Consider the following 15,337-nt stretch of genomic DNA (forward strand, 5'->3'; position numbering starts at 1 on the left):
TGTTGAGATTTTTTAGAGAGAGAGAAGAGAGAGGGAGAAACAATAGATGAGAGAGGTAAACATCCATGAGTTGCCTCCTGCACAACCCCATACTGGGGAGCGAACCCACAACCTGGGTAAGTGCCCTGCCCAGGAATCAAAAGGGCCACCATTCAGTGCACAGATGACGCCCAACCGAGCCACCACTGCCCAGAGCTAGATCAGTTTTTACGTAACTTCAACAGAACCATCAAGAATTAAGAGGGTCTGGTGAATGTACAGTTTCTAATCAAGCAGTTTGAGAACCTTACTTGATGCTTATGATTGACAGACCAGTCTCCTGTGTGCAGACGGCCAGGCTCCCCTGTAAGAAAATCCATTTCATTTTGTACCAACATCTCGCTCTTACTGGCCTCTCAAGAGACACCATGGGCCACAGAACACAGACGTGTGACCTAGTTTAGCTGCTCACTGCCAATCTTTCCACGTTCTAAGACATACGATAATGATGTATACAGGCACCCCACTGACTGACTGTAATTCCAGAGTCTTATTCAAGAGAGCAAGAAAACCTAAGAAAGTGATCCAGGTAAAAATGAAAGTCTTCTCAGTCTAAATCTGTTTTTGTGGAATTCCCACAGAACCGGGTGGCCTGCTGTTTTGCTGCTGGAATCCAGGCTGCAGTCTGGGAGCCGCCCCCTAGGACATGCGGCTACAGCTCGGTGCACGGCGGAGAAACTGCCCTGAAAACACCTCTCTGTCACCCATTGCAGTCATTTGGGTTTACTACTCAGAATATCCAACACTGAGATTCAAGCTAGAAGTCACTCTGAGCACTGAGACAAGGCCCTGCTCCCAGGTGGCTTGGAGTGAGTGCTCTGGACCATGGGGCAGCCAGCAACTTCTCAGGTGAGGCTGCAAATACTCCAACCCATATCCACCTCCTTCTTCCTACACAAAGATGATTCCTTCTGAAACTCTGCTCTGACTCCCTTACTCCGGATTTGAAATGTCAGGAGGTCCTTTGGGTATCACGGATTAGTCTGTGGTCCCACTGTGGTCTAGTGGCTTTATGAGGGCGTTGCCCTCCCTGCCCTTCCTGGCTCCACCTGACAGTGCTGTCTGCCAGGTGACATACCATGACTCATTCTTCAAGGCACAGCCCCAACATCACCTCCTCCTAACTCACCTGGGGTGTCTCCTGGCCAGGGGAGGCCACCGTGTTCACTGGGGTGGTTTCCTAGCCCAGTGAGAGCACCTCACCCTGCAGGCAGCAGAGGCACTCTGCACAACACCTGAGGCTGAGTGAGTCCTTGTGACCTTGCCCCAGGTGAGTGCGCACCAGTCACTGGCTCTCCACGAACACGATGGATTGGACAATCCATACATCACATGCACCACCTCAGCCACCGCCTCAGAGGCGCACAGCCAGGGGAATCTGAACCCAGAACAAAGTCCAGGGAGCGGGCCGTGAGGTCATAACCCGGAGCCTTCAGCTTCATCATCACCATACTGTGAGCAGTTACCTGAGAGGTCATACTGAAAACAAGTGGAGGGTTTGACCCTGAATGCTCAGTAACAAGGACGGGCCTCATGGACTCGTCTATACAATGTAAGCTTTCTCTCTCAATTTTTTGCAGCACACGTAACAACTGACTTGTCTAGACTAATTCTGTGGGTTCCTTTCCTTCCTTTCCATTCTCCGATTCACCTTTTCATCACAACCATCAATAAAGTTGACCTTTGACTACAGAGCTGCTCGGTTAGTTACTCATGCTAGATCGGGGACACTTGGTGTGGAAGACATGCAAGCACATTCCACATCACAGGAGGTTTGGCAGGTGGCAACTTCAGTCCTTTAAGGAGTCAGACACCAGCCCCTCCCCCACCTGCAGGGCCCATGTGTCTACTTACATGGGCGTGCTCTCCTCTGCGTGATGTCCTGGAGGGCGGACCACGGCAAAGCCATTCTACACACAATACCAGACATGTGGGGGAAAATAGGGAGGAAAGATTGGTTTCACGTCAGTGAGAAAATCATACAAACTGAATGGTTAGCAGACTCAGAGGACACTTGAGGATGTGGATTTATGCGGAACCCAGGGCATAGGCAGGAACAGGATAAAGGGCTGACTGCAGCATTGCTGAGATGGCTAGTCTACAGGCGATTTGTGGTCACTAAGGGAAAGTCATCCCTGACTTTCTACCTTTGCTGGCCTGCTTGCCAGGGTGGACACTGCTCAGTGTGAGATTCTGGGAGGGCTGGAGAGAACCCTTAGTTCAGGACTCTCCAGGAAGCAACCTGACGGGGTCCCTGGGTGTAGATGAAATAGAAGGGGCTCGGCTGTGGGGCAGATGTCATGTCCCAGTTTGGCCTTGACGTGAAGGTCTGACATTATCACTGCAGCTCAGTATACAGGGGAATGGGCCACGTGGAAAACAAGCCCATCAGCACCTTGAAGAAATATCTCAGAAGCTGGGAGCTGCACACCCCTGCCTTCTGTTAGAACCTCTAGGTTAGGTAGGCTTTAAAAAACCACCTACTTTAAAGACACTCTGTAGCTGCTGTATACATGTACAATGTATACACTGCACAGGATGTATACATTGTATAGGATGTGTGCACTGAACAGAATGTATACACTATAAAAATAGTCTCCATGAGCAACTCTTGGTCTCACCAGCAACAGGAAGCTGTGTGGTCAGTCTATACACTCAGTAGACAGACCCATCTCCCTGCACACAGACTCTGTGCAGTGGTGTTAAGAGTGCAGACCACAGACCCTGGGCACCCCGTGCCCCTCCAGGGGCAGCTGTCATAATGACCTTAACCTTTCCTACCGTGCTGGCCATTGTGTGGATGCACTGGTGGGCCCACTGAGAGTGTCATAGCAGGAACTCAGGCACCCACATGAAGTGCGATTTTTGCCACACATTTGCAGGGGAAAAGGCAAAATGTTCTCACTGAAGCAGTAAACTTATCAATGTCATCAACTCTCGACCCTGAACACAAGCCTGTCCCATGTCGAGAAGCGTGAGGCTGTGTGAGCAGTTCTGCCGCTGACCTGAGCCTGGCTGCTCCCCGCAGGAGCACCAGTTTTCCTCAAAAGCAGTGACTAGGACTTCCTCAAAAATAAACCAAGTGAGCTGTCCTCAGGGAAAGTGCACTCAGTGGTAGCCTTCGTGCTAAGATCTGAGTGTTCAGTGAAAATGAGCCAACGTTCGGGAACCTGGATTGACCACTCCTCCTGGCACTCAGAAGACAGTCCTGAGTGTTGACTGTGCAGTGAGACGGGCAAGGCTGGAAAGACATGCATCACCCAATGAGCCCATATTTCCAAATGACCAGTGTTACACAGGTCACGTGTAGACACGGGATCTATTCAATGTGCAAGACAGGCCCATGGATTTTCATGTAAGAATTACAGCTCACTGACTGTTTCAGGTGCCACATTGCAACTAAATTCAAGAGATTTCCACTTGTTGAATTTTGGTGTGGCATCAAAGAATATCCACAATTACCTCAAAAAGCTACTGAAATACCCCTTTTCCCCAATTCTGTGTCTGTGTGAGGCTGACTTTCTTCATGTACTTCAACCAAAATAGCATGTCGCCAGAGAGCACACAGAAGTAGCTATGAGAACCCAGCTGACCTACGGAGCCATACAGATATTTATAAATGTTTTTAAACTTTCTCGGCTTCATCTCTAATATGGTCCATGCTGATGACACAACTTACACACACAAGAGTTTTTGGGGAGCTCCAATACTTTCTAAGACTATAAAGTGCTTGAGGACCCATACCTCTGAGGACAGCTAGGTAATTGTTTATACAGATGTAGGAAATGTTCCTCTTGATTCACAGCTGTTGACAGAACAGGGTCCCCCCTTTGCGCCTCATTGTGCCTGTGTAGAGGGGGAGTCGCAGTGGCTGTTTTCTCCCCCTCTCCTGGAAATGTCCAGGCCGGTTTCCTGCTAGGACCCCATCTCTGCCGCATGCTCACTGACCTTCAGCTCCCCTGTGGCCACCTTGAAGACCAGCTCCACCACACAGCCCACAGCCAGGCGGGCTGCCCCCGATGAGTGCACCTCGTTCCATATGGTGTCACTGTCCACCTGTGGAAACAACACTCAACAGTGAGACCTTGCCGTGGGCTCTTGTCCCAGAGCCTGTCTCTTCCTCACCAATTACAGAACATACCTTACCGCTTTTCAGAGGCATGCCAAAAATACTAAGTAAGAAAAGAACAGTGACTGCACCAACACCCGTGTGTCTGGGTTTGCCCTTGCTGGAGTGTCACTGTATTCTCAGCTGCTCCGACACATTGAAAGCTGAGTACAGATGTCAAGGTTGCCTGGTCAGTTCCTGTTTGTTTTTACTACAACTGCAGTCGAGTTAAACTAACAATTAGCAAAATGATATGTGAGAAGAATTAGAGGTCTTTCCAAATTATGGCCTTGTTTTGTGCAGAATTTAATTAGAAGCACCAAATACTTGATAAGTTCTATAGGAATGGAGGCATGGAATGGGGGTGAGGGGAGTGAAGGTCTCCCGGAACATCCTGGTGGACTGTGCACCACGCTCTGCCCAGGTGATGGCATGTCTGCCTGTTCACGGCCACTGTGTGCAGACGTGTCAGGAACTTCTTTGTGTGTATTGGTTTATTTATTAAGGCCTATTAGATTTTTTAAGGCTGGGAGAGAAGGAGGCAGAGGCAGGCCTCAGTTCTGTGAAGAGTGTCTCCTTGTAGAACGGGGGAGAGTGGGACAGGATTAAGCACAGAGCCCCTAGGCGCTGTGCCCCATCCACATTGCCTTGGCCGCACACACTGCATGTCCTGTTTTGGGACACAGCCCAGCGAAGATTCTGAGAAGGTGTGCAGTAACATGATTGTTTATCTTTAATATAGTGTCTGCAAGTCTATATGAGGACCCTCCTCTCCAAATTCATTTCCTCCGAGCGCTGAATGCTTTGGGACTCCTGAGACGGAGGCCCAGGCAGCTGCACACTACTGAGATGTTGCTGCCAAAACTGTGCCTGCCCCCCCGGCAGGTGTGTCCTGATACACAGGCTCTTGCCCACCTGATTACAACACTGACTATTCATGCGGGTGGATGAACTTCTTTCAAGGAAGCCTTGAAGCTTGTATCTTCAAAGCCAGATGATTTAAAATAAAGTACATTTCTGAGGGGTTTGAGCCACTGCCTGATGAGTGCTACTTCTTGAGGGTTATTCTTCCCAATGACCAAACTTCTATGTTCTCTAAATAGTTTCCAAATGTCAAAGGAATGCTGTGCGCTTCCCCAACTCTCCCAGCTTTGATATTCAACTTCCAAAGCCCGGCTTCCGTGCTAGGGCACACTGCTCTGCTGTCCTCGGACGGTCCGTTCACACAACCATCTGCACCCAGTCCTGGCTGCAGAAACACCTCACTAAAATCAAAGGTGACAGCCCTTGACCGACAGCCAGTGGGGGTGGCCAACCGCTGCCTATGCCTTCAGGAGGGTGACACTTTCATGGGCAGGCCAGCCCCAAGGCTGCTCCTCTGAGGACCGAAGGCAGTTTGGGCAAAACCACTCAGGTTATTTCTCTCTACAGGCGAAGATTTGGGCTTTAGGGCCAAGTAACACAGTATGGGGAGGGAGTGAACTCACACACCACGTACTTCGAAGGTCCCTGCTCTCCCCCTGCTCACCCTGGGTCCTGTACCATCCTACCCAGAGCCAACAACAGCCCCCAGCCCCACAGTAGGATACCAGGACCTTTCACTACTTCAGGGCTGGCCCTCCAGCTGCTGGCCACTAGACTGTGGATAAACCTGGAATGGTCAGCCCTCAGCCCCGAGTTCCAGAAGCATGAGGTCCTGGGGAAGGAGTGCAGCCTGGACAAGTGGCCCTGTCAGGAGGTGACCCTGCTTAGAGCGAGGCAGCAATGTGCCTGTTAATTCAGGACAGGACCCACTGCACGCAAAGAACAGAGTGGATGCAGAAGACTTTCCACAGAGACTGGGGGACAGACGAGGTGGCCCTTTAGGAGTGCAGAGCACGGGCACGGGACTCAGCACCAGGGCCTGCCGGGGGGGGGGGGGGGGGGGGGCCTCACCAAGTCCTCACTAAGGGAAACCTGTAATAACCAGGAGGTGAGCAAAGCAGTTTCTTTTACCGGGTTGAGAAGAGGTAAATCACCTTAGCCTCTATGTAATACAGTTAAGGAAGAATAGTTATACACCTAGATGCTAACTTAAAGTGAGCAGCCTCTCTCTGCTTCCTGATGTTCCCACCCACACTTGGGCTCCTAAGGTCGGCTGGACCCTGGTGCTGGAAGGAGAAGCTGAGGCCCAGGAGGACTGTGCTGCACCAGCAACACAGGTAATTATGGAAACAATGGAAAGAGACACCCTGCGGTTCACTCCTAATTATCCCACAGGCTCCCCTCTACCAGTCCATGTGCTGGGACTTTTGTCCCCGAGCTTGGGGGCCTCTTGTGCCTGGGTGTGAGCTGGGCTCTGGTCAGCCTGCGGTTAGGTCTGGACTCACACTGGGGAGGGGCACCCAGCTCAAGGTCCCACTCAGCTTTCATTTGTAAATTGTAAGTCCTGCCTTGCCCCGTGCTAGCTGCAGGGCTGTGCGAATCCAAACCTTTTCAAGTCTGGCCAGAAATTTGCCCCGAATTAAGAGATTGCAGCCTACTTATAATTCAGAATAAAACAACTCTAGGAGGGCTTGGTGGTGGATGAATAAATGCCGCTGATTCGCTTTCTGACGGGATAATTTTCAAAGCAGCGATTTTTGTAAAGACTCAGGAAGAAAACAATTTTGTTTCATTTCCATAACAGAATCCAGACCTTGGGCTTCTCCCTGAGCTCCGTAATTACACGCACACCCTGCCGCTGCGCAGTTCCAGCCCGACGGCTTTGTTGTCCACTCGGCCATTTCCCGGGTCGCTGGGACCTCGTGGCCAGCAGATCGCCAGGAGGCCCGGTCTCACTTTCAAACTGCAGCTCTGTTCCTGCCCCTGCCCTCCCTCATCCGAGTGAGTGGGGGCCAGGAGCCCCTTCTTAATTCAAGAGGCTTTGGCTGGGGAGACCCCCCTTCCCTGAACCAAGGGAGGCTGACACCCATACCAGAAAGTCCACCTAGTTCAGTGCCCACATTAAAACTCGGGGCCCCATAAGTGTCTCCCTGACCTGATCTGATCTGCTTAAAAGCATGTCAGAGTTGGACAAGCAGTGAACACAGCAAGCTGGCAGCTTCTGGAACTTCAATGGCCCTTAAACATCAGGCTTCTGCAGTCCAAGCTTCACTGGGGCTTGGGTTTGAACATTGGGATAAAGATTTTCACCACCTGAGTCGGGACGAGCAGACCTTGCTCTGCAGCTAGGAGACCAGCCCGCACAACCGATCCCGTTTCCTAAGGCAAGCCATGGTGCCAGACGACCCTCCCCAGGAAGGTGCCATCAAATGCTCACAGGCTCACGGGGCCTTTGAAGCCACACGTGTGAGCGGCAGGGCAGCCCGGCTGCCAGCCCGTTTATGGAAAACACCTGGCAGCCATTATCCACTCGGCAGAGAGCGAGGCGGCGGTTTCTGTGACCACTGGGACCCTGAGAACAAACAGGACATTATTTACACATTAAAGAAATACTTACCCCGACACCGCCACAGGGCAGCCTGACAAATATGGACGTCAGCGAGCCTGCAAGAGAAGAAGAGCCAAGGTCAGAGGGCCAAGGTCACAGGGCACAGCATGGACTCTGGAAATGCTGCGGGTTCCTGAAAGGCGTGGGTACCATCATACATCCCAACTGAGGGCAACCTAGTTTCAAAGATAGAACTGTACCTCTACGCTGGGTGGCACCTGGTGGGCAGTGGGTCCTGGGCTTACGGGACCTTCCTTAAGGCAGGGAAGGCACCCACGGGTGGGCTTTGCTTCCAGCCAGAGCTTGTGCACCTTGCGTGGCACAGCCCCATGCTCCTGAAGGCTGTGTCTGAGCAAACCTCAGTCATCTGATCTGACCTGGCTCCATGGTGAGCCTCACTGCCACCCTAATGTTGGGTTAAATCCCAAGAACAGACCTGACCTGGATCCACAGAGAGCTTCACTGATGGCCCTAACGCTGGGTTAAGTCCCAAGGACCCAGCAGCCCCCCAGCTGTAAACAGGGAAAGGAGCTGGAATATAATGAGCCATTCAGACAAGAGGGATCTTTCTAGAATGTGAATAAAGACAGACCCCTCCCCGCTGACAAATGTTTGAAGTTCACTTGGATGGTGCATGAAGTTGACCATCTGGGAAGGCCTGCCCAGCCCCAGAACACAGGAGCAAGCCTCCCCAGCCCTTTCCAGGTCACTGCCGTCAGAAGACGACCCCCTGACTTCCAGGAACAGCTAGGAGGGTGACCGACCAGTCCCCTCGAGTCCAGAGTGCACTGCAGCCCAGCCAAGCTGTCCCTGCACATCCGCTACACAGGTCTTGCACGGGACTCAGGAATTTGTGGATTTAATTAGAAGAGGAAGAGAAGCCACCCAGCCATGTTTAAACACCTAATTAGGGTTAAGTTAATACCTGAGATAATCACCAGCTATTACTATGTCTGGGACACTCAGACTGACGACAGTGGCGTGTCCTGGTGAGGACAACCCTCAGATTAAAGTAGATCCCAAATGGTGAGAAGGAAACCAATCAGGTGTCCTCACAGCCACATGAACAGATTTTAAAACACAAAGTTTAGCAGAAAAGAAAAAGTAGAGTGATTTATAGTATCATGGATGCAAACTGCACACACTTGACGCTGCCCTGCGACTAGAGACCTCCCTGCGGCTGGAGTTGGGGTTACTGGTTCGTGCTGTGGCAGCAGGACCATAGGAGGAGGAGACTCTCCAGGCAGCGAGACCTGTGCTCAAGTAGTGACACTTCCTGGAGGATCCGGGGATTGGGCACTGCTGGTCACGCTGTGTGGCTGTCTTCTGCATGTAGCCTCCTCGGTCAGTCCCTCCTGCTGAGGCCACTTACCCTCTCCCCACTGTCCACTGTCCTCATCTCTTAAGGCTCCTTTCTCCCAAACCCTTCCTGGCCCCAGGCTAGATGTCCTTTCCTCTGGCCCTACAATGCTGGCTCATTTCTGGACATGCTCCACCCTTCTCTGCACCGCAGCTCTAGCTTCCAGCCCTCCACAAGCCATGTGTCCCTCCGGAGCCTTTGTCTCCTACCTTGGCTCAGACTTCCCTGCCCTCTGCCTAGGACCCTCTGCACGACTCCGGGATGAGGGCCCTGTTCACCCCAAACACCCCCAGAGCTGAGAGACACAGTTGCTTTTTTGGGGTGAGTAGCAGGATCACTCACATGAAGGGTGTACATGATGTACATGTATAGTCTACGTCACAAACATCCTGTGACGGAGACCACATCCACACCCTCCTCCACAGGGACCAGGAACCTCTCCCCTGCTCCTGGCCAATGGTTCCCACACTTTTACTATGGTTCTACCTCCTATGTCATATCTTAAACCACAAGAGCTGAGCTTTGAAAAACTGAGTTAAGTAGCAAGAACAAAGCAGAGAACAAAAGTGCCTCTGTGGGCTGACGGCTCCCAGGCCATGACAGTGGAGGGAATCTTTGGTCCACACCCTGACATCAACTTTCCCCAGGGCTCCCAAGGCATCATGGGGAACAGGGTTCAGGACAGCAGAGCATTGGGCAGGGCTCAGACCAGGCTCCTTGCAGGTGAGGGCAGGTGGCAGGCTGGGAGCTCGAGCATCTAACCTCTGCTGTCTCAGATTCTGTGAAACCAGTGGTTCCCACACTGTACACAACAGATGGACACAATCAAGACTTGGAACCCCACTAGATACACAGGGTAAAAACTCCTCCTCCAGCACCTCACCTTAGAACTGGATGCAGGCCCTACAGAGAAGGCCTCTCCCTGCCTGGCTGCCTGGGCAGAGCCTGGTGGGTGACACTCACTGTCTTAGCCATAGCCTCAAGGGCCAAGGATGGGATGTCCTCCTGTGACCAGGTACAGAGCCGCCTTGAGTGAGCACAGGGCTGGAAACAGCCTCGGGCAGTAAAGTTAGGAAGGCCTCAGAATACCTAGACGTTTCTTACTGTCCAGTTTCTGCCTGTTGAGGGGGTTCGTGCCGTAGAGTAGGGTGTGTGCCTCCGAATGCACAGTCTGCAGCTCCTCCAGGGTGGCCTTCCGTCCTCGGATGCACTGTGGGGACACAAGGGAGAGGTCACTCATATTGACCGAGTGGGCTCAGGTTCAAGGGAAAACCACCACCCAGAGGAAACTGAACTGTATACATGCAGGAGCAGAGAGTTATTTGGTTATTGCAAAATACAAAGCAAACCTCACCCTACACAATGTTTCTTAAATTTCCAGGGAGGGCTTACTTTAATTGTAACTGAAAAATGTTTAAAAAGACAATTCCAGCCTTCAATGCTTTAACCTTCACTGTCACACAAATGATCTGGCATCAAATTACTACTCTACTTCCCCACTGCCAGGGTCTGGACTAAAAACAGAGGATTTGCCAGGGGCAGTGGGGCTGCCTCCTGAGTTCTCCCTGAGAGGAGGCTGGGGCCCGCGTCCCTGAGCACTACCCAGTGCCGGAAAGAAGCAACCTTCTGGGGAGCCCAGAGAAACCTGAGATCGGCCTTGGATCTCCATCCACGCCTCTCCATCTGTATTTTTCTTTGGTTTAGAAATTACCCAAATCAAGACTCCAGTGCTGTTTTCAGATTTCCCCAGAAATTAACATAAAAATTACTGTTCTTTAGTTGAGTTACATTTCCTTGATCTTGTAGCAGGAGGGGTTGGTTTATGAGATGAGATTAAAGTTGACATTTTACACTACAGTGGTTTCTGAGAGTCAGAACACAGCCAGAGGCCCTGGTGGTGGTGGTCTGGGGACACCCTGGGCTGCCAGACAGTGTGACACTCCTGAGCACAGAGCCAGGCCAGCAGCTTCTCCTGCTCCTGAAACCTCTGGGGTGATCTGGAACTACTCAGAATAGGGCAGCTCCTCTAGAGACCGTGCTGAAGCAGGAGGCAAAAGCAGAGGGAGCTGGCTATAAGCGGCCTGTGACTGCCTCATTGATGGCCCAGCCTCAGCGTGGAGGAGAATAAGCTCCCAGGAAAGATCCACTCACTCCTCTTTCAGCACCATGCCAAATCCGACGCAGCAGCTCGAGCAGGGAGGCCCACCCAATGGACACCCCCACAGTCATCTGCCTAGACCAGGGGTGGGCAAACGTTCTGACTCGAGGGCCACAATGGGTTCTTAAACTGGACCGGAGGGCCGGAACAAAAGCATGGATGGAGTGTGTGTGTGAACTAATATAAATTCAAAGTAAACATCATTACATAAAAGGGTACGGTCTTTTTTTTTTTTAGTTTTATTCATTTCAAACAGGCCGGATCCTGCCCGCGGGCCGTAGTTTGCCCACGGCTGGCCTAGAGCGAGGGGCCCTGGCTAGGACGCCTGGGATCCTGGGAAGTCCCTCTAACTTCTCCTATCAGGGGTCAACTCCTATAAACGTGTCCAGTGCGAGGCCATGTACTCTGCCATCCAGGGGACTGTGCTGGGAGCCAGGTGTAAGGGGTGGTGACAGGGACACTGTACTCCCTTGGGCTGAGTGACCACACATCACTCTGAGCCAAGAGGTGCAGTTCAAGGTGCACAGCCCACCCGGGTCCCTGAATGAGTGCTGTGTGGAGGCCACATGTTTCCACCCAGTCTCCTCTAGACCATCGTGCTGACTCGGGTCTGACTCATGAACCACAGGCCCCTCCCCTCCTTGGTACCCGAGTCCTGCAGGTCTGGGGACCCATTGCAGTCATCAGCGAGAACAGGTGGGCACCCCCTATGGTGCCAAAGAAGGTGGAAGAGGGTTGAAGCTTTATTCTTCTGCGTTTCATGTCTCACCCCACCTTGCCGTATTGGCTTTCCTGGCTGAGAAACCACTGCAGAGACCTCTGGCCTCCTTGACCCTCTTGGGGACAAGGAGGGAGGGACAGGAAGCTGGTCGTGGGGATTTCAGATTCCCCAGCAGCCCTATGGAGGAGGAGCAGGGCCAGGGTGGTCTGCAGGAGGAGAAACAGGTTACAGCTGTGTCTGCAGAGGCGATGCTGCCCTCTAGTGGTGAGTTCTGGCAACCCAGAACAGGTGCCAAGCTCCATTCCTCACTAGTGGTCAAGGTCCTCCCCAGGGCACTAGAGGACAGGATTCTGGACCGGACCTTTGTGCCCCATTTCCCTCCAAAAATCACGTCAAAAACTGCAAAAGATGGGGAACTAAAGTTCCTAAACATTCCAGCTTCTGGAGGAGGAGGAAGAGGAGGAGGAGGGAGTCAAGGGGGGACTCGAATGGGAAAGCGGGGTGGGGGGCTCAAGTGGGGAAATGGGGGGACTTGAGTGGGAAAGTGAGGGAATTTGAGTGGGGGACAGGGGGACTCGAGAAGGGAAGGGGGACTGGAATGAAGTGGGAGGACTTGAGTAGGGAAGTGAAGGGACTTGAGGGGGGCTCAGCAGGGTCCTGGATGTGCTGGCTTTCTGTGACAAGCCTGCCCCAGCTGTGGCCCAGGTGGCTTGGGCTGTGATGCACAGATACGGACAGTTTGTCATCAACTGCAGGGCCCTAGCTTCCCAGAGTCACTCTGCAGTGCAGCATGTCCCATCCCTGGTGTTGTGGGGTTCCCAATGTGTGAGAGACACAGCAGGTGTCCCACTTAATGGGTACTTGGGGACCGGGGCCATTGTCCTGGAGTATCCTGGGAGTTGGGTGCCGCTAGCCCCACTCCATAGACAGGACTGTGAGGTGTCCCTGAGCCTGGGCCCCTCTTCATGCACCCACTAATTGCAAGGCCTTCCTGAGAGCTACACTCCTTCATGATGGCTGCACTCCAGGGCAAAGAGCATGAGTTGGGTCGCTCCATGAAAACATTTTCCCCATCAGCAGGATGAAAGACCGTCCTTCATGTTACTCAGCAGAGCCTTCCTGTCCTCACAGGCCGGGGACCACTGCAGCCATGTGTGGGCAGAGACTGGAATCCCAGGCCCTGATGGGCCAGGAGGTGGGGGCCCTCCTTGTCTGAGAGTGAGACTGGCCTTCACTATCCCAGGCAGTGAGGAGACCGAGGACCAGCTGGAACCCTCTCACTTCACTCAGAGAGGGTGGGGCCGCTATGATCGTGAATCAAATTCCAACCAGACCAGACAGGACCAGACTGTGACTCAAATTCCCACACCATTCACAGCCCCATGGGAACTTGGATTCTGAGGGGTACCTCAGACCTGACACTTTCCACATACTGGGAGAAGCTTCAGGAATGTTAAGTGAGAGGACACTGACCGAAAAGCAACAGGGCTCGTTTCCCTGTTTCTCTAGTTCCTGCTGGAGGGTGGCCTGCATGCATCCTGGGAGCTGATGGGAGAATAGCCTCAGAATGGTTCCTCCAGGGGAATGACCAGACGGAAAATAAGGGGCTTCAGCAACAGTGTGCCGGGAGAGAGTGGAGCAGTGTGTGATGAGGGTACAGGACAGAGGGGTACAGAGGGACCAGGGGGTGCAGAGAGACAAGAGGGGTGCAGGGGGACAGAGGGATGCAGGGGGACTGAGTGCAGGTGGACCAGGGCATGCAGGGGACCAGCGGGTACAGAGGGACCAGGGTGCAGGACAGAGGTGAGCCTTCCTTCAGGAGGCCTTGGGCTTTTAGGAAAACAGCCCTGGTCATCTTCCAGAAGGCAGGCCTGAATATCCCAAGCTGCCAGTCCTTATCATGGAAATGCTCACAGGGCCCCTCCCCGCAGGGTCCCACACTCCACACCGGATTCCTGCAGGCTGTGTGGGCCACCCTCCCTGCTGCTCCGGGCAGCCTTACCTCGCATTTGCCTCGGAGGCCCGTCTCCTGCAGCCGAGACCAGATGCTCTGGATCCTGCCGGCGTGCTCGGGGTGGCTGTTGCTGTTCCCACAGGTGCACTGGTGCTTCAGCATCAGTGTGTCGTACACCAGGCCTGCAGGGAGGCAGTGGTGAGACCCTCTGAGGCTTCCCACCACCAGCAGGCTTCCCACCACCAGCCCAGAAAGCTACCATCTTGTGGCAAACCACCACTTCCATAGAAGTGGACAGAGGCTCACATCATGTCCCATCTTGCAGGGACGACTCATTAGAAAAATCAAAGTTCATCAGAACCCCTCAACTGCAGTTCATAGAAACGAAAACTAAGGAGAGGTTGAGAGGGTGAACTGGGCAATGGCTTTGGTGCACACCTGCCCAGAATCGAGCCGACAACACCTCTGGGGTGTGGTGCCCTGCCCAGTGGGAGCAGGCAAAGGAAAAAGACACGAAAAGGAGGCCCCGCCTAGGACTCCAATCTCCAGCATTAATGCTGTGTGGCATTCATGTTGCAGAGGACCATGGCAACTTCCAGAAATGAGATTTTGGTCTAAATAGCCAAGTCTATCTGCCAGGGACCAACCTCTCTTTTAAGCAGTCCTAGTGGACTGGACTGTCCAAGGCTCCTAGATTCAGAGGAAATACAAGGCATGGTCTCTGCTGTGAGCTGTGCTCTGGGCTCATCTTGGCCAGTGGCCAAGATCTGCTCCCTGCCAGGAAGGGCCACCTGCTGCCCACATGAACCTGTGCAGTCTCTGGTCTCCTTTCTGAGAAGCAACAATTTAATTTCTGGATAATCACTACTTAAGCTTTTCTCTGAATATGGACAATATCCTTCTAAGAGCTGACAAAGAGAACTTAACCACACTTAGACATAACTGTGAAAAAAATTAAGACATTTTATAAGGACTGTTTGAAGGATGAAACCATTCTGAATTTTGACATTTTGTTTTGTTAATATATCATTGAAAAGAAACATTAGGTGAAAATAGTGTTAAAAGCAACCCTGGCTTCCTTCCGCCTCAGGCCGGATGTGGCTGGGCAGTGGCACACTCAAGAGCCCAGTGCCTCAGACCCCAGCAGGTGCCTGGCTCAACCACCCAGTTCTCATTCCTGACTTGTGTGTGGAACCTTTCAGGCAGAAACAAGATTCCTGCCAGCAGACATGTCTCCCGGCTCGGGCATGGTGAGGTGGGGCAACACAGAACAGCACAGCAGGAATCGTGACCACTGGCAACAAGGAGGACAGCAATGCAGAGTCCAAGGCCCTAGATATAGGCTCAGCTCAAGGAAGGGACAGAGGAGAAAGGGCAGGTTCACTGCCCCAGCTGATGACAGGGAGGCATCCAGCCTGCACACTCACACTCACGCTGGCCTGGGATGGACCTTTCTCTGGAGGACAATGACTCTCTGGGAAGGGAGGGTGGGCTTCTATGCCCAGGAGAAAGTCCCCAGGATCAT

At 52.7% G+C, this 15,337-nt stretch overlaps 1 protein-coding gene across 19 annotated transcripts in view; it reads right to left on the reverse strand.

The window, feature by feature from the left end:
* HDAC4 (histone deacetylase 4) overlaps nucleotides 1-15,337 on the reverse strand; it is a 239,045-nt gene that overhangs the window by 29,380 nt on the left and 194,328 nt on the right. For 15 of the 19 annotated variants that reach the window (XM_059703760.1, XM_059703772.1, XM_059703754.1 and 12 more), the window contains 5 exons: nucleotides 13,861-13,994; nucleotides 10,069-10,189; nucleotides 7,629-7,675; nucleotides 3,988-4,095; nucleotides 1,894-1,949 (listed from right to left, as the gene is read on the reverse strand). In XM_059703760.1, the coding sequence (XP_059559743.1) occupies nucleotides 1,894-1,949; nucleotides 3,988-4,095; nucleotides 7,629-7,675; nucleotides 10,069-10,189; nucleotides 13,861-13,994 (466 nt within the window). Of the gene's footprint in view, nucleotides 1-290; nucleotides 342-1,892; nucleotides 1,950-3,987; nucleotides 4,096-7,628; nucleotides 7,676-10,068; nucleotides 10,190-13,860; nucleotides 13,995-15,337 lie in introns of all 19 variants that reach the window. The other 4 variants (XM_059703768.1, XM_059703766.1, XM_059703759.1 and 1 more) reach the window with 2 other exon arrangements.

The sequence above is a fragment of the Myotis daubentonii genome, chromosome 7 (assembly GCF_963259705.1).
Source record: "Myotis daubentonii chromosome 7, mMyoDau2.1, whole genome shotgun sequence".
Taxonomy (NCBI): domain Eukaryota; kingdom Metazoa; phylum Chordata; class Mammalia; order Chiroptera; family Vespertilionidae; genus Myotis; species Myotis daubentonii.